The sequence below is a fragment of the Cariama cristata genome, unplaced genomic scaffold (genome assembly GCF_000690535.1).
Source record: "Cariama cristata isolate BGI_N322 unplaced genomic scaffold, ASM69053v1 scaffold198, whole genome shotgun sequence".
NCBI classification, from domain to species: Eukaryota; Metazoa; Chordata; class Aves; order Cariamiformes; family Cariamidae; genus Cariama; species Cariama cristata.
The window spans coordinates 64,356-88,801 of NW_009630431.1; the positions used below are offsets into that span (position 1 = coordinate 64,356).

Genomic DNA, 24,446 nt, shown 5'->3' on the forward strand with positions numbered 1-24,446 from the left:
TGATTTTGCTCAGGTAGTGTCATAGCCCCGACCTAGGGTGTCCGTGTTGAGGTGTGAGAGAGAAGTTCAGGCAACATATTCCAGGCAGTCCCTGCTGCTTCTCATCTGCCAACTTGCTGTTTTCCTGCTTTTTATCCAGGTGAAATCCGATTCCTCTAAAATCAATGACAAAAAATATCTTTTTTCTTTTGTTTATCTGTTTTCCCTCTCCTTTTTCTCCTTCCTTCTCTTCCTTTTCTTTCTCTTTCTCTGTTCTGTTTTGGTTTTTAATCTAATCTAGTTTATAGAGCATCCAGACGCTGTGGTCTGGATATCTTTGTAAAGACCTGATCCCTGCCTCTCAAATCTTACCCTCTTGACTTGATTATAGCACAGAGTGGGAGGGTGGGAAAGCCATAGGGGACACAGGAAAAATGATATATTACAGCTCAGCAGAGCAGATGAACAAAAGTTGTATTGTATTTACATAATATGTGAGTAAATAACAATCTAAGTATAATTTCTTGTGAGGTCCCGAAGGGTTTGAGTGAGTAAGTTATAGTCCCCACTCAAATTCACTTTGCGGTCATGTTCCTTCCAGGCAAGATGGCTTGGATAAGGCACAAAGATGATTGCAAATGAGGGATACTGAAAGTAAAATCTTAAAAAAAACACTGAAGTTGAGGATGAAGAAATGGATTTTGATGGCAAGAGAAAAGGGGAACTGGATGCTTTGAGATGAGTAGTGGAGGAATTGGTGATGGTGGCTATGTCTGGTCCTGAATGGAGGTGACTCCTACTCTTCTGGGAAAGGAAGAGTGAAAATTCATTGCCAAGAGTTGAGTTTACCTTGCCAAAGATGCCTACAATGCAGTCAGCAATAGATGAGCTCTAGTTTCCTTCCGTAGAAAGCGGAGATCCAGTCAATGCTACCAGGGATCATGAGGGAGCAGTATGAAGGAAAAGTAGGAAAGATTCCCTCACCTGAATGTTCTGGACGACAAGCAGTGCACAGGGGAAGACAAGTGAACTGAGACACCAGTATGAGGCGGAGACTGTTGATAGGTGGCTGGGTCATTGTATTAAACCTTCACGGATGTTTTACCTGTTCCCATGTAGGATGCCTACTCTTCAAAGTAGATCAGACCCGTTTTCTTTTGGAAAATGGAAAACACTTTGATGAGAATTGGGTTTATCATCCTGGCCATGAACAGTAACAGAGAGTGAAACTGTATGAAATAAGGTTAGAAGAAAACCTGTGCAATATCACAAGACTGTGAAAGATTCCTATATGCCTCATCCTTAGGAGAGGATGACAACTGAGAGCATCTGGTCAGGCTCCTATTTATACTGGAAAACAGCATGGTGAAATCTCCATGAAATCATAACTATATCTGTACGAAGCACCATAAAGGAATGAAACTAATTCATTCAGGGCTAAGACCACATGGCCCCAGGGAGGTTTCATCTCCCTCTTTAGCAGAATTGTCATGATGGGTCTCACTGGGCACTCAGTCAGGTATAGCTGTGATGAGGGCCATAACACATACGTGAGAGAAAAGGAGAGAAAGGGTTCTCATATTTCTGAGACTTCATTATTTTTGCAAGCTACAGCAATATACGTTTGCAGGCATTCTACAAGGAGTTATAAATAAAGAAAATTAAACTACCATCGACCCGATGCGTACAGCCCTTTTCATGCAGTGTTTTCACTGCAAAAGCTCTCTGACTTGATAACTGGCAAAATTTGGTGATTTGAGGTGTGCGTCGCTGCTGATACGGGTAATTGGCAAGGGTGGAGGATATTATTTTAAAGAGACTGACTCATCTGAAAGCATTTAAGGAACAGAATAGAACTATACACACAAAATGAATCAACAAGAGCGCGCTTTCAAATGTGTTGCCCTGGTACAGATTAAACTGGATTTTAGCTCCTCTGGAATCTGAACCAGCTTCCCTTAGAGTCAGGGGAAAGGCTTAATTTATTATATAGCAAATACAAAAGGGATGGGATTGTGCCCTTCCTTCGTACAGTCGTTGGCCGTGGATGTTTTTATTTCCCCTACATCATGTGAAAACCATGCTTTTCCAACCTAGGTGATGTCCGTTGCAGGGAAAGGGTGAAGAGAAACTGCCACTGCTGGAAAATGCCCAAGATAACCCTTTTTTAAGGACCCTTTTTCTTGAGTCCTGCTGCAGGGTCTGCTCTGAGCAGGTTGATGTATTACCCTCAAAAATACAAACCTGACCAGGCACCCGAAGCTTGACACAGGCTGCAAAATGAGTACTACGTTTGAATTCAAACCCAGAGCCTAGTCCAAGCTCTGAGGTTTTATGCAGTACATCACCCAATGAAATTGCCTTTTCCACCCCCCCTGTTTCAATTAGAAAGAACGTTAGGTCAATCAGATAAAGCCACATTGGGAGGATTTCCTCTTTATGGCGCTTGCCTCTTCAATTATCTATAATGAACTTCCTCACAGCACTGCAAAGCTTTTTATATGCAAACGAATCCTGTTTTGAGGCTGCTGCAATCACTGCTTGTTAATGAACTTGAAACAAGTGTTATCAGAAAGGTTACTGCGCCAGTGGTGGAGGGGGACGGGATAAAGCTAGACAAGAAAGACCAACCTGAAGAGCTGGGATTGGCCTGCAAGTAACATAGTGGACTATCTCCAACCCCCATCCTCCAGCCCCCTTCAGAGGTTTTTCTATTTGACGGACATCAAGGAAAATGCCCACTCTTGGGAAATGGCTGCTCAGCAGCAGATAGGGTTTTCCCATCCTCCTGTCCCACTGATTCACTCTGCCAATGCATCTCTCTCAACTCGTATAGCTGGGGAGAAAAAAAAATGAGATGATGTGGCCAGGGTCTTTTCTTATGTCAGGAGAAAGAGAGGGAGCTGATTCAGAGTCCCCAGAACACACCGGGTAGGTAAAGGGGAAGGGTCAGAGGGTCTTGGAGCCATATGGTTCCAAATGGTATTTACACATGGTATTTGCTGGTGTGATCAGAACTAGAAACTCTCAGTCTTGTTTTTACATACTCCAGACCACCTCCTTCCCCCACTCTCTGGGTTTTTATGGGTCTAAGTCACCCAGGGTTAGATTATGCCTCAATTTCTCATGCTGAGTAGCTACTTAACCCTGCAGCTAGCCTAAACGCTCTTATGCCTTGATAGGGTAGGACCATTGAACCCAAGGTTGGAAAGGCTTTCAAGCCTTACCATTTTGTCAAGATAAACACTTCTTGTGGCTCTTTAACCATTGTGTTTCAGCACTAGTAGTTCCCTGGGGACCTTTCATCACAGGACAGGACAACAGCAATAGAAGGAAGTGTTGGAACAGGGTATACCTACTCAAGCACTCCTGGGGGTCAGATACAGCCTCTTTCCACACTGACTGTCTCTTGTGCTTGATGGGGCATAAGGCAACTTTCAACGCTCATATGCTCAGCTTCCTGGAGCCTCCTCACACACGTTTGCTTGTTGAAATGCTGCTCAGCACCAGGATTCCCAAGGCTGCAGAGAATCACAGTGGTAAAGCTCATCACTGCAGTGCAGTACCACGTGGGCTTGCCACCTCCAATCCTTACACCATCCAGCCAGGTTAGTGTCATGGCCTATTAAGTCTCAAACCTTGGTAGCACATACTAAGCTAGGCCTTGTGTCAGATTAGCCCAGACATATAGCCACCAGACCTCCATCCAGCTCCACTGACTGTGTGCTTGGCTGTCCTGGTTCTGGTGCTAGCTGGGGCAAGGTCAATTGAAGTCCATCAGCAGCTGTCAAGTGCTTACACCATTAAAATCACCCTATAAGTGCAGATGAGAAATCATGTTGCCCCAAAGGAGTCTTCAGTCTGGCATCCCCACTGGGACAGACAGACACTCTCCAGGGACTGAGGAAGGCTTCTGGACTTCACTGCACCGACGCACTGCGTGGTTACTGGATTTTCTTCCTGCCCTTGGCCATGGATCGGCTCACACCCGCAGTGTGATGATTGATGGCTCTTGTAATTCTATTCCCGGTTAGTGTAACTGCAGATGTTACACGTCTAATCCATTTCTTTATCTTCCTAAGCTATTTGCTTCAGTAAGATGCTTCCAACATCTGCTCTATCAAGCTCCCAGGCTCTCACAAGCCATAAATTCCACTTTTGAACCTTTCATTTCTTTTCCTGACTTTCCAGCCCTGGATCAGTCATTCTCCTCCTGCCTTCCCTCGCCCGCACCTACAGATTAAGCTTGCACCTCTTTATGTGAGTTTCCTGTCTCTGCTTGCCCCAACTGGACCTGGCTTTAATGGTGAGCAGGAGAGGCTGAAGTGATGCTGCTCTCTGGACTGGAGAGGGTGGCTGCATCATGGCAGGCAGTGCACCAAATACAGTGCAGAGAAGAAAGAAAGGGGACAGACTTTCTCTTGGCATCTTGAGGTGCTGGGGCATGTCCAGAGAAGGGCAACGAAGATGGGGAAGGGTCTGGAGCACAAGTCTGATGGGGAGCGGCTGAGGGAGCTGGGGGTGTTTAGCCTGGAGAAGAGGAGGCTGAGGGCAGACCTGATCGCTCTCTACAATGACCTGACAGGAGGGGGTAGCCAGGTGGGGGTCGGCCTCTTCTACCAGGCAACCAGTAACAGGACAAGAGGGCATAGTCTGAAACTGGGCCAGGGGAAGTTCAGGCTAGAAAAGAGGAGGTATTTCTTCCCAGAAAGGGTCATTAGGCATTGGGATGGGCTGCCCAGGGCGGTGGTGAAGTCGCCATCCCTGGAGGTGTTTAAGAAAAGACTGGATGTGGCACTTAGTGCCATGGTCTGGTTGACGTGGTGTTAGGGCAAAGGTTGGACTCGATGATCCCGGAGGTGTCTTCCAACCAAACCGATTCTGTGATTCTGTGAAAAGAGGGGACAGCCAGGCACTCACAAATGATCAAGACAGTGTGGTCTGTGCGTGTGGCATGCTTATGTTTTGTAGCCTGTTGCAGTGTTTTTTTAAGGGATCCCATTTTATTTCAAACTGCCTTGGATTAGCTAGGCAAACGCTGTGGTAATTTTCTAAAGAGATGATAACTTCCTAGAACTCAGGAATTTGACGGCTTGCAGTTGTTTGATTGTACTATGAAGAAGCAGTTCATTGCTTCTCCGACTAAAGCTGTGCAAATTAATGAGACTCTAAACACATTCAGCATTGCAACTTTGGGTACCCAGACCTCTATCTGTGTGAGGAACCCACCAAGAGGCACTGGATTGGCAATATCCACTTAGCATTGCTCCTTTTGTGAAATGGTGGCAAGCCTTTCCAAGGGATTTCCACACATTGTGTAACAGTTGTTTCTTCAGAGCTGGATCCATCTGTAATAAATATTCTGTCCCCTTCTAAGCCAGAACAAACTCTCTTTTTAACAACCCAGACTCTGTAGCTCAGAACATGTCTTGCTGGAGCTGTGCCTTTTGTACAATGGTGCGTTAGTTGTTGGGGAGTCGAGGAATTACGCTCAGATTTTTGTTTTATTCACTTCTCATGTCATGGCCTTGCAAAGGGGCTAAGTCCCTGGAGGGGACATGATTGCTTTCCCAGTACCTGATTAACGGAGCATGTATTAAAAAGCACTAGAGGTAGCTTCCTTGGGTCCTGAAACTTGAAAGTCTGTAGTGTGAACAAGGCAGATAGGAAAGGATTGTCTCTAAAAGAAATCCTTCCTCACCTGTTTATCTGAGCCTTCCTGGTAATGTTCAACACCCTTGTAATAGACTGAGGTCCAGGGACATGCAAAGGCTTTGTAATCGGTTGAAGCGAAGCGTGAAGTGAGAAGGTTGAGAAGCATCAGAGGAATCCACCTGGGGCTGGGAAGCCCGTGTGCTGACTTGGTGCATTGTCTTCTCTCTCCCTAGGACTGTCCCCAGCTGCTGCAGGCAGAGAAGATCCTGGTGCCGGTAGAGGTGATCAAACCGATCACACTGAAGGCCAAGAACCTGCCCCAGCCACAGTCGGGCCAGCGAGGCTACGAGTGCATCTTGAACATCCAGGGCAATGAGCAACGTGTGCCCGCCTTGAGGTTCAACAGTTCCAGCGTGCAGTGCCAGAACACTTCGGTGAGCAAGCCCTGCGTGCTCGGGAGAGATGTAGGGGCCAACGAGGACCAGAAGTGCCTACAGCACTGTCCCAATGGGATCTGGGGTTGTGTTGCAGCCCTTTTTACCTTATTGCCTACCCGATTCCAGCCACAGCCAAGGAAAGGCTGGTTGGTAGCTTCCAAACTGCCCTTTTTGCTCTTTAGGCTGGCTGGCGTCACCACACAGTAGTTGCTTCTGCCCTTGGATCCCAGGATTTGGCCGTGCTGGAGCACCGTAACCATGACCCATAAGCATTATTATCAGCTTAACTTGCCCATATCCTCACAGTGCCCCATCCTTGTGGGCATTCAAAAGGGTTTCCAAAGCGACAAGTGTTCATGTCAACACTGCGAGTTAAGGTTATTACATGGTGTTTTGGTGATGGGACATATAAAAACCCTTATAAACAGTCTGACAGATGCCAATGGGTCAAAAGAAGAATGAGATGCTGAAGGCTTGAGTCAAACCCTCCTCCAGCCACTGACTCACCACGTGACCTTTGGTTGGCCTCTTTGCCTCTACCTACCTCTGCTTCCCCATCTGCAGTGCAGGACCAGTAACCCCCCTCCCAGGGAGCCTGTGTGAGTCACAACAATGGTGTCACCACAGCAATGCCACTTTTGGGGGCAAACTAGCATCTGCCAGGAGCTGTGCATATGTGCAATGGTGGTCTCTGCTTCTCCAGAGGTTTCTCCATGAGATTCATGTCTCTAAGGCATGCATATGAGTCATTCTCATTGCTGCTACTACGAGATGATTTATTAGTCAAAGAGCTAATTACAGGCTTTAGCCACTTCACTGCAGCTCTGCCACTCAGCTGGGCAGTGCTTGTTAAAATCCGTCACAACATATTCTGCTGTATTAAGCAGCATGCTGAAGATTATAGACAGTTCACACATTTTGCAATCTGTTGCAAAAAGACAACTTCCTAGTGACACTCTTGTATTTGTTTCTTTGTCCCTCCTCCCTCCCCTTGATTTTCATTACCGGTTAGTGGTCTGCGAGCATCCAGGTTTGAGGTTTCACAGAAATGGATGGCTTGAAGTTAAGAAGGCATTACACTTTTGAAAAAAAGTATGTTCTTTTACAATGGTGAAAGCCTGTGGCTAAAGGGGTATTATATGGACCTGGGCAGAGCCTACATATCTGTCCAAAGAGTCTTAGCAAGGAAGACAGCAGCCACCCCTTAGAGTCGTGAATTCTCTGGCACACATAGGCATTAGCATTAATTACCTCAGGATGATTTTAAGCATAGTTGGGCTGAGCAGGGGATTGACTGCCTCAGTAGCCCTGGAGAGTCTCTCTCAGCATCCAAGTTTGTGGTATCCAGTAAATGAGCCTGTTTTTGAGAGGTAATGGTTACTATTCTCATACTACCTGATGTTCCAAGAAGTTGCTAGTGCTTAGGATCGGAGAAGTGGGCTTCGATGAATCCGCAGATGCATTTGCTCCTGGGATGCCTGAGCGCTGCAACAGCACCATGTCGATTTTAACGTTTGTTTTTGTAAGCCAGAAAACTCAAGGCTACTCCTGAGCTGCGCAGGGTGTCAAGACTGAGTCTCAGGCTAATGCCAAGGGACTCCACAGCCTTGCTGCTGTGTGGTGTCTGTAGGACGTCTATCCCATCTTTGGTGGTGGCTCAGGTGGACCTCTGTCTTCTCCAGGGACAGAGGTTTATTTTGGAATAAACTCAACTCTTCTCTACCCTGTTTTCTGCCTCGTCTCTCCCTCTCCCTCTCCCTCTCCCCTCCCCTCCCTCTCTCTTTCCTTCTCTTTCCTTCCTTTTTCTTTTGAAGGCACTTTAACTCTCTGATTGGAGTTGGGGTTTTTTTGTTTTTTTTTTTTTTTTTTCCCTGAGTAATGTTATTTCATTGTTGCTCTGAATTTGCCAGACACTGAGAGAAAGAGATGTGGAAGGGGGAGACAGACAAAAGAAAGAAACATTCACACAGATACAAAAAGGCAACAGAGAAGCCCTGGCTCCATTTGAGCATGTGGCAGAGGACACAGACAATAGTGAAGGAGTGCTGTAGATATGTCTCCATCATGATTATTTCCTTCCCTGCCAGAATTAGCGTTCAGTCTGGAGTCACTGCAATACAATGAGCCGCTGCTCAGAGGGTCACCTGGCTTTAGAAACATCCACATGAGCTTGTTTGCAAATTGAATCAGACCCCTTCGATAGAGCTTTTTACTCAGCAGAGTTACTGGATGAGACACTGAACGTAGCACCTGCATTGCAGGCTTGGAGAAGGTCCAAAGGAGGGTGGGAGGATGTGTTGTGATGGTGTGTCCCTAAAGGGATGCTATCCTGCCAGCAGATCTTTCTGTTGGTAGAGCATGCTAGACTAAGCAATCATTCTTGGCTCGTTTTCCTTAATAAACCTCAAGATCTACCCCCTCCTATCGTACACTAGGCACTGACAAGCTCAAATTCATCTCTTGCAGAATAACTTCTGCAAAATGCAGGATTTTTCCTGCTTTCACACAGGATAAGATCAGAAAAAAACCTGAACTCTTACTCTCCACTGCCTGGTCCCTCACCAGGATTTACACCAGGCATCAAAACCACCTTAAGCATGTGCTTTTCTAAGTGGCTCCAACTTCAGTTAAAGGTTGCTGTAAGGACACCTAGGTCGGACCAGCCGGTCTGACAGTGTGTCAGTAATGTCATATCTGGCACTGATGGTGCCTAGGTGCTCGGTCCGGTCAGTAGCCAGCTCTGTCTCCCCCCATGTCTTTCCTGGAGATATTTCATTTGATAACAGCAATAAGTCACTGCAGGCAGCATGCTTTGGGACAATTATTGCTCTTGTCACGTGGTTTGAGACTCTCAGCTCTGGGCTTTGTCCTCTATCACACCACCCAAGGCACGCAATTATCACTCAGAGAGACCCTGCCTGCCGTTCCTTATTGCACTTATGATAGCTCTGCCGACAGTCTGGACACAGAGTGATGGGAGGAAATGAAAAGGAGGAGAGCTAAGGAGGCATATAAATAAGTAAGTAAAAACATAAAAGCTGAAATTGCTAGATCTATTAGGGCAGAGAGCAATCTCCCCAGTGGGAAACCGTGGGAGCCCCAGCACTTGCAATCAGCCCAATATTAGCAGTCTTCAGCGTGAGGAACAGGAGCATGGGTGAGAGATGACCCACCTGACCATGGCATGATCATTGCCACAACCTGCTTCAATGACTAAGCCCACATTCTTGCTTGGTGTGAGCCTGCCCATTGCCTGGCCTTGGCACACACAGGTAGCACACACTGATTTCTAGCAGCAAAATCCCTGCCGATAATTTGCCTCAAGTCCTTCACAGGTCTGTGTGTTGTGAGACTCGAGGTGGTACAGCTGAAAGTGTTGTGTAACTTAGGGATAGGAAAAGCAAATATGTTATATTTGTCACATCATTGCACTTGAGCAAAAGATCTCAGCGGCATTTGACTCTGTGTTGTGGCTCACACAGTGGAGGGAATGCTGAAAAAAGCAATCAGCTGAAAAACAGAGCTGGGAAAAAATGAGGAGTTGTCCACGCAAATTCAATCCCAGCTCTGGGAAGCAAAGATTCTAAGGAGACGGGATGACTGTGGGCAAGAATTTTTCTGCCTATAGTTTATGGCTGGAAAATTGAAACAAAGAGGGATTATATGATTTGCACAGGATCATGCAAGGGGTTAGTGGCAGAGCTAGGTACAGGAATGAATCCCCATGACCGAGTTCCGATCACAGAAGTGGAGTCAAGGAAAACAGAGTAATATTGAAAGACTGCTAAAATGCTGTTTGTCCGCAGGTGTTTCCCTGCTATGGGACGTGCTTGTGTCCTAAGTGTGCCCAAGCCAAACTACCAAAGGGCTTTACCTGGTGATACAGTATCCCAGCAGGATGCAGCCAGCGGTCAGGCATGGCCATGGATTTGCACAAACCGCATGGTTCAGGGGTCTGTGAAGCTGAAGTTCCTCTAATGCAGGGTGCCTGTAGCAACAGGATGCCCAAAAAAGCCAGGAATTTGCAGATTTCTGAAATGCTAAGTATCTCTCCATGAAGGCAGCTAATGTTTGCATGGCTGTTGTAGAATTGATAGCTGTAATTTTGCAGCCATCCTCTCAGTCCGAGGATGGTGAACTTCCATGAGACAAACGGTCAATGTGTTTACAGTAACTTGCATGCAATATGTTAAATGGCTAACCACATAGCAAACAGGCCAAGTGATGTGACGGGCTCAGCCTGTGTTGCAGGAGTATCTGATACTAGTGAAGAATTTAAGACACAAAGAACTGGTACTTGGGAGTTCAAAACATGCTGTGTTGTTCCTGTGGATTACTGCAGCTCCTTCTAGCAGCTTTTTGGCATTTCCTGATGAGAGCCAGTCTGCCTTTCTGGAAGGGCAGCCTCTCTTTCTCAGTTTGAGCCTCTGAATTGCCCATAATTTTCTGCTTTGATTTGATTTGCATAGTAGGAAGCCAGGTTTGGCAGACTTAGGAGTCAGTTTTATATTTTTGGGGCAGTTTTGCCTATGCTGGAGAAACTTGTGCAAGGCAACATATACACACAAGACCTAATGGTATGAACGCTCTTAGCAGGAGCATCCCAGAAGCTTTGCTGTCCTGGAGATCAATACACCATCCCTTTTTTCTTCTCTGAAACATATTTCCATCTTATTGTTACAGCTGAGAGAATCCTTTTCAAAGGCTGCTATTGAGTTCAGTGGGCTTTGAACAGGGGTCACAATGAGTTAGCAGCTCCTGTGGTCTGAAGAGGACGAAGCATTTACTCACTGTTACTTTACAAATTGCTCTGTTTTGCTGCCGTGCAGCCCTCGAGCTGTCTGAGTAGGCCAGGCATGGCAGCGTGAGCATCCTCATTCCAGCCCCCAGCTGCCTTCATCCTTGGAGCTCTTCCATGGGGAACCCGTTGTTTATTCCCTCGCATCCGTTTCCAGCTCTGGATCAAGTCTGCTGAGTTAACAAGTCTAATATGTGTTTGCCCCTGGTGCCGCAGACAGATACGATCTAAAATCCCAGCTGGGCTCCTGCTGCTGGAGCTCAGATCCTCAGTGGGAGGAAAGGCTCTGGGGGACTCCAGCTGCCTGTCCCTTGGCAGCCCTGCCCAGGCCCTGCTAACAGCTAAACCCCAACACACACACAAGGCTCTGATGAAGCAGAAAGTAGCACTTTCTCAGGCACCTACACTCTCAACTTCTGACTTAAGGCTGACCAGTGGTTCTGTATATATGCTCTTTCCTATTCCCAGTCAGCATTTGCAAGGTACTGTGCAAAACATGCATTTGCAAAGCTCCTGAGTGGCAGAAGATTAATTATTCTCTACTTTTCAGGCGCTTTCCTTCCCACTCCTGTCTCTTCATCCTTGCTCCTAGCTCCAGAAAGCTGTGAAAAACCAGTGTTGTGAGTCCAAGCGGCTCCGCATCATCTTGCATCTTGCTGGCAGTGACACCGAAAAGTGTCATAAAAATGCTAATACTGAATCAGACTGGCGGGTACATCCCTATTGCAAAGCACTCTGCTAACCTGCGGCTGCTCTTTACTTCCATGGTAACTGCAAAGCTTATACCCATAAATACCCTACAACTAGATTGTAATCACAGGGTCTTGCAGATTAGTGGCTAATTGTGTTTAGTTTGTCCAAAGAGAAATTACCGTGCAACTAGCACTCACTCTGCCATAATGGACAGAAATCACCATATACAATTTACTCTGCAATTAGATGGCAATTAACAGATACAGAAAAACCTACCTCTAAAGGCTCAGAGCTTTGGCATCTCTGGAAAACCAAGCTGAGATTTTAAGTGACGGGATATTCTTTAGTGGTCTCTAGGACATACCCAACCAAACCAGACAGCTTACTGAATTATATTTAACCTTGTAGCAGGGAAAACATATTTTTCTTTAAAAGCGGGAGTTTGTCCTGCTATAGATCCCAGTGCAGTGGGACATTCCTGATCTCAGGAGGGTAAATCCTTACGTGTGTTGTGGTCAGCAATAGTAGCAGACATGAAATGTCTCTCCCCCTCTTGCCTTGTTCCGATTCTGTCCTTTAAATAACCACCTCCTCTCCCAATTACGAGGCTTTTTGCCTTTTGGTGTTGGATGGAAGCTGTTGATGGAGGTGGGCAGTGGGATCTGACAGGCAACTGGGTGAACCCTGTGTGAACTGGCTTAGGATAAACCAAAATCTGGCTGAAAAATTACACTAAGCACCATGTGTCGGAGAACTCTCTGAGTGGAGAAGGCCTCCAGAGATCAGCTTCCATTTCCTTTGTTAAGGCCAGGTCTGTGTACCTTGACTGTGCCTGACAAGTGTTTGTTTAAGTCTATCCAACGCTCTCAGAAGATTTCTATGGCTTTTTAAATACATATTTGCTGGAAAATGGATACCCCCTACTCCAGCTGAAGCCTTTCTCGTTCTGAGTAGGGAAAAATAATTGCCTCCTGGGGTTTACGTATGTAACAAACTCTATCTAGTACATCCTCAAATGAGATTTACTTGTTTTTTTGGCAGCAATATGGCATTGTTGATTCACAATCTGTTTATGATCTTCAGTAGTCCCCAGACCCTTTCCTGCAGCACTGGCCAGTCACTCCAATTTCATATTTGTTTGCATTGATTTCTCCCACTGAAGAATACTTGGTACTTGTCTGTATTGAATTTCACTTTGTTGATTTTGGCCTGGTTCTACAATTTGTCGAGTTTGTTTTGAATTCTTAACCCTGCTTTTGGATGTTCTTGCGCCCTCTCCCAGAAAAGTGTCGTTCGTGAAATCTATAGTCTGTCATCCAAGTCAGTAGTGAAAATACTGAATAATGCTAGATTCAGGACAATACTTCATTTGAAACACCCTCCCAGCCTGACATTGAATTATTTGATGACTTTTTTTTTTTTAGCAGATTTTGCATATACCTTATGGTAGCTTCTTTTAGATCATATTTCCCTAGTTTGTTTATGGGAATCTCCTGTAGGACACTAGCAAATACTCTGCTGAAATCAAGATAAATCACATCTGCTGCCTCCCCTTTATCCACAAAGCCATTAAGCCTGTCAAAAAAGGAAATGAGATTGGGTTGACACAATTTGTTCTTGACAAATCTATGCTGGCTGATTTTTATCACCTTATCATCTTGCAGGTGCTTATAAATTGATTGTTTAATAATTTGATGTACTTTCTTTCTGGGAAGCCAAGTTAGGCTGACAGGTCTATAATTACACAGAACCTCCATTTTCCCCTTTTTTAAGGTATTTCTATGATATGCTTGTTCCCTGCTTTCTGAGACCTCACTCAGCTTCCAAGAGTTCTTCAAAATACCAGTAGTGCAGACAACCTTACATATATGCTCAGCTTCTATGGAGTACACAGCAGAGGTATATTTGGATGGTAGACCCATAATGCATAATGTACACCTTAGAGGTGTTCCCAAGAGTTGATAAAATATTCTTCAGAGTTGTGCTTAACACCTAGAATGTAGATTTCCAAGATAATCATATATATAATTCCATCATATGCGAATACGCTTAAATCACGGAATATTCATCTAATGGCTAAGTATGCTATTGAGAGGGGCACGATTTTCTCTATTGAGAAGCATAACTTTGAAAGCATCCTTTGGCTTTCTGGCAGGTAATGGTAATGAGGGAGGTAGCTGACAGCTCCATTTCTCTTGTTCACAACTTTCGGCACCACCTCTTGCCTCGTCCCATCCCCTCCCAACCTCTGAGCACGATGTAAGTCTGGGTTTGGGGTTTTTTTTGTTTTTTCCTCTCCCACTTCTAGTATTCGTACGAAGGGATGGAGATTAACAGCCTGCCGGTGGAGCTGACGGTCGTGTGGAACGGGAATTTCAACATTGACAACCCAGCACAGAACAAAGGTAAAGAGTTATTTCAACTTGTCCTTGGAAGCGGTAACCTTAGCAACGGGCCACATCGCTCCCTACACTTAACAAAGCCGCCACCATCTCCCTGTGCTGTCTGGTACATACTTGTTCTCTGCACTCTGCAAATTACTGATTTTTTTGTGTGTGCTTTGTGTGTCCCCCCCCCTTCTCTCTTTGCACCTGAGAAATACAGCTCTCCCTCCCACTTGTGTTGCTTTCCCTCTTCCTTCATCATCTTTAGCTCCTACTTGTCCCCACATTTTTGTGTCTTGTTTTTATGCCCCTCCTTCTCCAGCTTTCTCCCCCTCTTTATTTCTCCTGCACTGATGCTCTTCAAGTTAACATGCCAGGAGATCAGATGCTCTCTGCTCAGAGGCAATGTGGTAATGAACAGGGGAAGGGAGAGGGAATGGAGAAAGGCTGCAGCTCGCCATGGGAGAAGTCTGAACAAAATAAAATGATAATAGCAAAGGACAAAAAAACACCTCCTGCCCAGAGCCTGTTTAACTCCTACTGATGGCACAGGATTGATGTACCCCTCACAGAGGGATATTACACGTCCAACCACAACCCTGAGGCAAGCATTTTTTGCTGGAGATGGACAGTCCATTCACATCTTCTTCCTTCTTGTTCATTACTCTCAGCCACCCTGAGGTCTTTCCCTCAGGCAACCTCTCCTCTTGGCTGCTCTGCAGTTACAGCTCAGACCTGCAGACTCTCTCCTTGTCACATCACCACCTCTCAGAAGTTTCTCACTCCCTCGCTTTACCTTCTCTTTTCTTGGACACTTTCCATATCTTCTCCCACTCCATCTCTTCCCATCAGGTACTCCCATGCTCCTCTCACACCATTTCACACCAACCCTCATGCTGAGGGGTGGTGAGTAATCTTTCCACCAACACCACATTGAAGCTGGAGAGCAATACAGAAGGCAACTCTTCTCCACACAGCATGACCCCTTCCTGTCCTTGTCCCCCTACACCCACCTCTACGAAGTCTTTCTCTGCTGACTTGAATAACCAGTAGGTTTGAATAACCATCTGAATGCAAAATGTCCTGCACTGCCCTCCCCAAAACTGTGGCTCTTGAAGGTTAAATCCACTCAGTAAACACAACAGGCTGGAGACTCTTGTCTAGCCCTGGCATCCAGCAGTGTGGCACAACCCGTGTTCACACTGACAACCTCTCTCCACGCTGAAGCTGTCTACCCTCTCTCCTGCTCTCCAAGCTGTGCCAAGGCATTGCCAGGATAGTGCTAATTTTCATGGTCCCAAACAGTGCCATGGATTGTGCCAACGTTTAACAGTTTGGGTTGGAGGTCAGAGGTTGGGCACTTGCCCTAGTCCTGCTTAGTTTTCTGCTACCATTATAACTTAAGTGTTCCTGATGCAACAAGGTCCACACCAAGAGCGTGAACCCTTTTTTGGGCAGTACTGAACTCTCTTAGATGATATAGGAATAAAATCGATCTCATAAGCATGATGATTGTGTCTTCAGGCATGTCTGTGCTGGTAAGGTAAACCGGACCAGGGGATGAACTCAAGAAACATCTGTGGTGCTTAGTCTTTAGCACGGTCCATTACAAGTTCTTGGGTTATTCAAACCCAAAAGGTCATAAGTAAAGACTAGGAAAAATATGGGAAGTGGCACTGGCTGGTGGCTATCCCAAATGAGTAGTTTGGATGATACCATCATGTTTTGAGTCAGGAGGAGAGCTTAGGCATTTGCACACGGATATACCACATGGAGGCATACTACATGCTCTCGCGGACACAGCTTTATTTAGTAGCATGAATGTAGTGGCTACAAGCAAACACAAAACCCTGGTAAGGCTTTGCATAGTGCTGCAAATAAGCAGACCTTCTTTGGAAAACTGAGAGGGAGAGGCAGAGGCAGGATTAGACCCAGTGCCTTTCTAAGTGCAGTTGCCTTCAGGCAATGAAGATGCCACTACTTTCATAGCCAGCATCACATGGGCTGGGCTGGTGGGCTTAAAGGCTAAACTAAACCAAACCTACTGAAGTGCCTGCAGAGATATTCACTGATAGCATTGAAAGAAGAGCAACTCAGCGAATTTGAGGAAATCTAACAGAAAACTAAGGAAAGGGCTGTATCACAGGAGGCCGGTAGCACACTGTGATTGACAACTGTTTTGCAAACTTTTCTTGCATCTAACTTGGAGAAATAAAAAGTTTCTGAGCTTTTCCTTGCATTAGTCATTACTTGTTGACTTCTGGGGTGCAGGTATGAAAAGACAGCCAGAGCTTTTCAGCACACATATCCAAAGCCTTTGAGCTTTGGGATTGTGTATAGTAATAACCGCAAACAAGACTTTAGTTACCTACTGACACAGCAAAACAGAAGCACAATGGGAAAATCCCCCGTGTTATAAAGAAATCCACCAACATGTCCATAAATACAGAAAAAAAGCCAATCTGAAAGCCTTGATTCCACCATTTTCATCTTCAGAGAGGAGGCTTTTGAGATCAGCCCCCAGTGCAAACCAGGCCTCAGTTTACACATCTGTAAAATAAGGATAAATAACACAATCTTATTTCATAGGAGGACTGCAAGGTTTTTAGGCTTTATTTGGAAAAATCTTTGACTGCTTCTAATCACTTAGCAGCCCAAGATGGAGCTAAGCATTAATTGTTGCTGTCTGTATTAGAGGAGGATCAACTTAGTACTTCAAAGTGTAAAGCAGAATGAATTTCTGGAGCAGAAGGGGGAAAGGCTGATTGTGAATCTCTGGATTCAGCCTCGTAGTGAACCATTGTGGATTTACTATTATCTCTTAGGATTTCTGTTAAGGGGGAAACCTGAGTGACATTACCTTAGCACCCAGTTCTGAGTAGTTTCACACCAGGCAAAGCCCCAAGTTTAAGTTGTGGGTAGACCAAATCTAGAAAGTAATTTTAGGATGAAGAGCTGAGGCTGAGACTGGTTATAGGTGGCACTGTATGACATTCAGACATTCTCTGAAAAAGGAAGGGACTGAGGCCAAGTCCTTGACCAAGGACATTTTCCCCCCACAACCTCCTGCTTGCAGCCCATCACCCTATTGAGATCATCATCCTTCCTTCTGCTCTCAGCCTCCAAAATTATCTCGCACAGGGATGAACCTGACAAGTGCAGTTTATTTCAAGAAGGATGTAAACATTTATTCCCCCATTATTTACCCCCTTGGAGAGGTCTCATCCTGCCTTTAGGACAAGCAGCCCAGAACATCTTCCCCTCTCTCGCTCCTCATTCTTCCCTCTGACATCCCACCACTCTCCCATGCTGTCTGCATCTCTCAGGTCCTCTCTGTTTTCCTGTCCCTGCAGTTCACCTGTACAAGTGCGGGGCCATGCGGGACAGCTGCGGACTGTGCCTGAAAGCCGACCCGGACTTCGAGTGTGGCTGGTGCGAGGGACAGAACCAATGCACACTGAAGCATCATTGCCCAGCCCAGGACAGCCAATGGCTGGAGTTATCCAGCACCAAGGGCAAATGCACCAACCCCAAGATCACAGATGTAAGTCATGGATCTGCATGAACCTTTCCTTGGTTTATTTCCCTGATTTGTCTTTGGATTGCTGAGGGGAAGGTCGAGTCTGAGCTCTGCTGCCTCAGGCAAAGCCCCAGGCAACCTTGGGGATGGGAGGTCATAGTGGTCTTCAAAGGTAGGCACACAACTTCAGATGTCTACAATGTAGGGTGCCAGAATTCCCACCATAGTCAATTAGGACGTGAATCAGTTGCACAAACACGGTCTGCTGGTGCAATCTGAGGAACCCCATAGCATCTGACCTGCCCACACAGGGCTGGTAGATGTGACATGAAGCATTTAGGAGACCTTGGCCTTCTAAAGGAACAGCTGAAAGTGAGACAAGATGCTCTGGAGTATCTCAAATGGATATTGTGAGGGTAATCAAAGGACCCAGGCTGTCTCTTTAAACAGCCTCTCTGGCCAGCCTGGCTGAGAAGGAGATGTTGAGTGATCCCAGAGTGGATTGAGCTTTGCTGACAGGAGGTCAAGAAAAGGGTCAGGTTGTAGTGCATGCTTCCTGGCAGTTTGACATGGACAAAGTCAATGTCCAGAAAAAAACAAGACTCCACTGACTCTAGCAGAGTACCACTCTTTTGTTTGCCTGGCTGACTTTGCATGGTGAAAGAAGTCCCCTTAGAGCAAACAAAGCCCTATACAGCTGTCAGCTTTCCCCCTTTGAAGACTCAAGGAGGAGGTAGGATCAAACCTGGACTAAATGAAGTTTGGAACTGTCCTATTAAGAGATAAAGAGAGAATGGGGGCAAGGCTGGGGAGAAGGACCTACAGGATAACGGTGTTCTTTAGAAGCTTTCCTATTGATTGTGTTGACTGGGCCAAAGGAAGAGCTGGAGGGAAGGTACAAAGGGGAGATAAGAGAATAGAAAGACCATAGAGAGAGGGAGCAGAGGAAGGGAGAGAAGGCAAAGGAGGCAAATCAGGTCTGCAGTCTAAAGGGATTTTTGTCTGCTGTCTCAGGATGCCTTTGCCATAATGATGAGCACCATTTTCACGGTCACAGGACAGACAGCAGGACAGATCTGAGCCTTGAAAATGAGATCTCCACCCTTACCAACTGCCTTCTGGCTTAACCTTTTCTCAATCACCATGCCTTTGTTAACACGAGTCCCCTTTCAGAGCGGCTAGGGCCTTATTTTGCAAATGAGAAAAGTAAGGAAGAAAATCAGACAAAGAAGATAAGGGGAAATGCAAAGAAGGAAAATCCAGCCTCAACCGTTGTGGTTTAATATGAATAATTAGGTGAGTTGTTTTCCTAGAAAGGCTTTTCCAACTATATCTGGTTAAGAATCAAAAAGTGTGAATGTTATGGACAAGCCCTAAACTAATGTCCATGCCTGAAAGTTTTGTGAAAGCAAAGGCTGGGTAGAATCTGTTTTTCCTAGATGCCACTGAAAGGAACCCCTTTTACTGTGTTTCGATCAATCTTCCTGACATTCATCAGTCCCCAAAGCACTTACTCAATTGGACTGCTGGAGTGCCAGGCTTATTCTGATGTTTCCAAGGTGGAGATTTCCACCACACTTGCTTTTATCTGGGACTGGTAATTTTGAGCCCACTCGAACCACCTGAAGTTGTGAAACCAAACCCAGACAGCTGGAATGAGCAGCTACCTCCAAAAGTTCAGCTTTGAGGCCTTGAAAATTATCGAAAGCTGTAAGAAACCTTTTTTGAATATTTTCAGATTCTCAAACCTTGAGAAAGATTCAGAAATTTCACACAGATTCATAAAATTTGGTATTGGGAAGCTGACAGATGCCCAACTAAAACAGAAGTCTAAAACACAAGGACCTGACCATGCAGTAGTATGATGTTCTGAAGGTCCATCCACATTTCTCTGCCATGTTTTGACCCCAACTCTGCATCTACAGTCTCTTTATGAAGTGCAAAGCACTAATTCTCCACCCTACAGCTCCATAGGGGACATGCTTCTAATTCTGCTGGCTTTTCCTCCAACAGCTCCCAAAGCTCGAACAGATCATTGCAATATTCACTCATGAAATATTCCAGCTGTCTGGTGCAAGCATAAGTAGCTCTTGGAAAGTCTTTTTCTTGAGCCATTAGTATGGAAGTAATCTCAAGTGACTGGATATATATTGCAGCTAATGGTAGGTCAGGAGCGGTTGGTAAGAGTATGCATACTCTGGCGAGGAGCCAGGGCAGTATCTGTGCCGTCCAAGGAGGAGAAACAACACATGTACTCACACTTGCACAACCGCACACACATACCCACCACTGAGCTTCCCATAACCTGTACTTATTTACTACCTCTTGCATTTACATTGTCACTCAGTGAAATTAAAAGACTTACAGGCTCGCTGAGCCACAAAACCTCCTTTTAAGAGTGACAAGCTGCAGCATTAGGCTGATATGAGCGGAGGGTGTAAATTGTGATGCGGTGTCGCAGCTCTGGGTCTTCAAGAGAGAGCTGAGGCTTCCTGGCAGCTTTTGTTTCCCTGTCTGTATTTTCCTCTCCAAAAGTGACAGGTCTCGTTCCACATTTTTGCACCTGTGATAGAAACAGGCTCCTTCTCTCTCACTGTGAAGACAGTGTGGTAACACTTTCTTGTACGCATCTATGGGAGTGCAACAAGTTGGGGTTAAAAAATCTCCCACGTGCTCCTGGGAGAATCCCAGGTTTTAAAGAAATAAGTGGATTTTGAAGCTGGCCTTTACAAATTAAAAATCGCACAGGGAGGGGTCCAGAGGTGCTGTGCTGGCTTCACTCTGGGAAGTTTCCCGTTGATGCTTTTTGAGTCATAGCAAGACTTTTTAAAAATCTCATGCTTTAGACAGAGAATGAAGGAGGATGATAATGTTTCCATGGATTTTTTTGTGACTTCTGCCATGAAACTTCTGTCTCAAACTCACCTCTAGTTCTAAAGAGAAGGACTTTTCCAGCAAGATGTTCCTTGTCAGTACTACATCTTTTTTTATTCCAGGTAATGATATTAGTCATATGAGAAAAAAATCCTCTTTCAGGCTGCTGTGAGATGTACTGCCCATGCTAGCAAGCTCTTTCAAGTGTAGGTGAGCCCTAATTAACCACAGACCTAGCTTACTAGACACCTACCTTACTAGAACAAGTGAAAAACATTTGATGTCAAGTTTAATATCACGAAATAGAACCAAAACATTCCATGGAGAACGCAGTTCTCTTACAAAGTGTGTCTAATACATCAGGAAATAAAATGAAATATGGGAATTTTAGTTTATCTTTCTTTTTTCATTTTGAGTACATATTAGATTGCATTTGGTATGGTGATATATTCTAGCCTTCCAGCATCATTCATGTAGTGTTTTATCAGGAGAGGATTAACTGACATTAGCAAAATAAGTATTTCAAACAGAAAACTTTGCTTGAATAGATATTTATTAAAGATTCAGAATAAAAATGTTTTGGAATTGCCATTTTTGGAAAATAGTTCAACTTTTCCATGTTGAGTCCCCAACTGAGACAATCAGTATTAGTTTCTCCTGCAATAGAAATTTCATTTTCATTCTCATTTTTTAAGACACCTTCCTCATTTCCTGGAAAATAACCACAAACATCACTCTCTCTCTTTCTCTTTTTATCCATTTTCTACTTGTCTATCAATTTCATCACCACAGACCATCCAAAGGTCAAATCTCCAGCCAACCTAAATAATCATTTCACCTGTCAGATTTATAAATGTTGTGCTATCTTCTTTTTAGGACTTCATTATCTTGTTGACTTTTGGAGCAGGAACAAGCCTACCATGGTTCTGACTTTGTTGGCTCAAGTGGTATTTGTCTGGTTTTTGGACCTCAGACTGGGTCACTGCAGGGATTTTGTGCTGCAGAGGTTGTGTCTATGCTACAGGACCAAACACTTGCCTGTGATCATCTGTGCTATTAATTTATTAACCCTTGTTGGTTCCCTGGGTAGTCAGAGCAAAGACACACTCATTCAAGAGGTGGTTCACGGCACCTAAAATTAAATATCTTAAAGTAAAATAGCCCCTAAAGATGCCAGGCTCTCTCTCTCCTTTTATTAAAGATGGACCTTCTAAAAGTTGATCTCTGGGTGGAAATTAAGCTAACCTTGGTGCCAGACGCAGCACTGGGAAGTGGTCAAGAGCTGCCCTGCTCATGCCAGTGCCTTGACTTTCCCTGCCAGTCTGACTGCCAGGGTCTAACTGCCAGCCTTGGATTCCCGGTTGGCAGAGCCATCGACCGGTGGGTATGGACCTCGGTCAGGGAATTCCCCCTTCCTCAATGCAGAGAGAGCCTTGCCAGCACTGGCAGATGGCAGCCATGGCATCCTGAATGGGCAGCAGGGAATACCCTTTGAAAGCAACGTTTGAAGCCCATTTCAACTAGCCAGTTGTATGGCAAAGCATTTGGGCACAGTGAATAATTGGAAGGGCAGAACTGAGATAATTAAGGGCCAGCCCCATGATTTCTGTGTTGATTCAATGTTGAGGAGACAACTCCAATGCTAATTTCCATCTGGCTCTGAACAAGGGTGATGACTGTGATGCAGAATGCTTTCCCGTGTACACAGCCCCTTTGTGTGGGCCGAAAATATTGCACAGAGACAAGCAGCTCTGGGTATAAGGTGAGGCTCTGCAATGGGAGGGAGAGGTGAGCTTTGGAGTTTGGGTGGTGCTTTGGCTCTGCTGCCCAATACAGCCGCTGCTGAGCAAGACACAGCAATCCTACCCCTGCTAGGGTCTGGTGAAGGTCCAGACTGGGATACAAACATCATGGCACCAGTCACCAGGATGGCTGGGATAGCTACTCATCTCATGCTGTGGCTCAGGCATCTCCTATCCCACAAATAAGCTGTCCGTGCTCCCACGCCTGCCCTTCCCCTGGCCCCAGCTCTCCCATGAGGGCAGCTGGAACTCTTTCAGAAATATATGTTGGCACACACCAGCTGCTGCTGCTGTCTCAGTCGTTGTCCACCTACTCCATACTTAATCTGACACCCCGTTTCTGTCGTGTCTCAGCTGCTTTTTTCAGGTGGACATTTTCAGATGAATTTGTGATGCATGATCAATACCTACCTCCAGAACAGATCAAAAACTCCACACGCTTTGGGCTGGGAATTTAGGGTTTAAAGTGACTGGCTAAAGCCATTTGTGTCCTTTTCTTGTTCTTTCTTCCATTTCTTTCCACCGGGTCCCTCTCCTGCCTTTCCATGGCTTGTGTCTATAAAGTGCAAAGCTCAGCTGTACTATCAGAAACCCCTGCTCCTACCTAGAAAACATCTCCTACTCATCTCTGGATATTTTGCAAGTAGTCAAAAGAGAGTAAATGAGAACTGGGACAGAATTTTGTATACTCTGAAGTTGGGGCATGTGTGATATGTATTTGCAGGGGAGCTGGACCAAGTAATGTATCTGGAGTAGGCTTGTTCCCTCAGTTCTTCAACATTCTTAATTACGAGTATATAGTGGCCACAAAGAGACTTGATATTGCCTCTTCTTTCACCTGAGAGGATGCTGATGTCTTTACATAGGTGGTTTGATTATTCTCCTTTTTCTTGACTTGTTTCTCCAGATCAACCCAGTGACAGGCCCTCGCGAAGGAGGGACCAAAGTGACCATCCGTGGGGAGAATCTGGGGCTGGAGTTCAGAGATATTGCATCTCACGTCAAAGTGGCTGGAGTGGAGTGCAAACCGCTGGTGGAAGGGTACATCCCAGCAGAGCAGTAAGTTGGGTGTGTGGCAGACAGTGGGCCACAGCACACCGAATAACAGTCATTGCTACCTGTAGGGTCTTCTAAGGAGTCCATTGCACCCAACTTTGGAAGCAAGAAATGGAAGATAGTATTCCTCACTTACAGCTCAGAAGCTAATAATCTGTTTATTACTGTATTTGAATTGCGTATTTAGATAATCCTCATAGCATATGCCCTGAAGTTATCCTCTGTTTTTCACATAACAGCCACCACAAGGGTTTTCAGTTCCAGTTTGGGTGGGCAGCAGTCCCGATAAGCAGCTTATCACATGCAGGAGTGATCATTAAGCCTTACAGCTGCAAAATTGTCCACCATGGAAGGCTGGAGGACAGACAGATCCCTGGGGTCAGACCTCAGCATAGCGTTTGCGTATTTAAGTGAAGCTATGTTGATTTACACCACCTAAGCATTTGTCCCACCAAGTGCCAACAGCCAAAAGTCACCACTCTTTAAAGGATAACTTAGTCCACACTTTGGATCCTGGATTGGAAAGATGAGGATGGGTTAAGTCTACAGTCCATTCCCCAGCACCGTGGGCTGTATGGTCCAATTCCATCTTACTCAGACCACCAAATCATCCCTCAAACCTTGCTTATTCATATTTTCTCCACAGGATAGTATGTGAGATGGGGGAGGCCAAGCCAAGTCAGCACGCTGGATTTGTGGAAATCTGCGTGGCCGAGTGCAAACCAGAGTTCATGGCCAGGTCTTCGCAGCTTTACTACTTTATGGTAAGCTCTTGCGAGAAGTTCTTCTTGGCCCTGAAGGTTCCTGGGCCCTGGTCCGCTTTGCTGCATCTATTCACTGTCCTTGACCATATTCAGCCTCTGAGCTCTTCAATGCCATTCTCAGTGCACCAAGTTGTTCCTTCCATTTTCTTTCCAAATCTTGTTATGAGCAAAAATAGCTTGCCTAATTAATGTTTTAACGATCTAATCTAATAATAGTTCAAATTATTAGCCCAGTTACAGTTACATACGGCCATGGTCCAAATTAGTACAGAAAATCCTCATTAATAGTTAAAAATGCTATACAGGAAAGAAAAAAGAAAAAGAAAAAAAAAAAAAGGAAAAAAGGAAAAAAACCTTCCCTAGTATCTTACTTTTCCTGGGTATGATGCTCACACTACCAGGCCCTACAGTCGAAGGCATCAGTGTCCTACAGCAGAAACTTGAGGACTGTCACTACTCATTACCACTCTGAGGTCTTCAGCAG

At 45.4% G+C, this 24,446-nt stretch overlaps 1 protein-coding gene across 1 annotated transcript in view; it reads left to right on the plus strand.

Moving 5' to 3' along the window:
* LOC104165769 (plexin-A4) overlaps window positions 1-24,446 on the plus strand; it is a gene marked incomplete at its 5' end in the record, with an annotated part of 154,549 nt that overhangs the window by 60,702 nt on the left and 69,401 nt on the right. Inside the window, 5 exons of the mRNA XM_009705507.1 lie at window positions 5,868-6,068; window positions 13,871-13,967; window positions 17,300-17,490; window positions 23,050-23,201; window positions 23,845-23,962. Of these exons, the coding sequence (XP_009703809.1) occupies window positions 5,868-6,068; window positions 13,871-13,967; window positions 17,300-17,490; window positions 23,050-23,201; window positions 23,845-23,962 (759 nt within the window). The remainder of the gene's footprint in view (window positions 1-5,867; window positions 6,069-13,870; window positions 13,968-17,299; window positions 17,491-23,049; window positions 23,202-23,844; window positions 23,963-24,446) is intronic.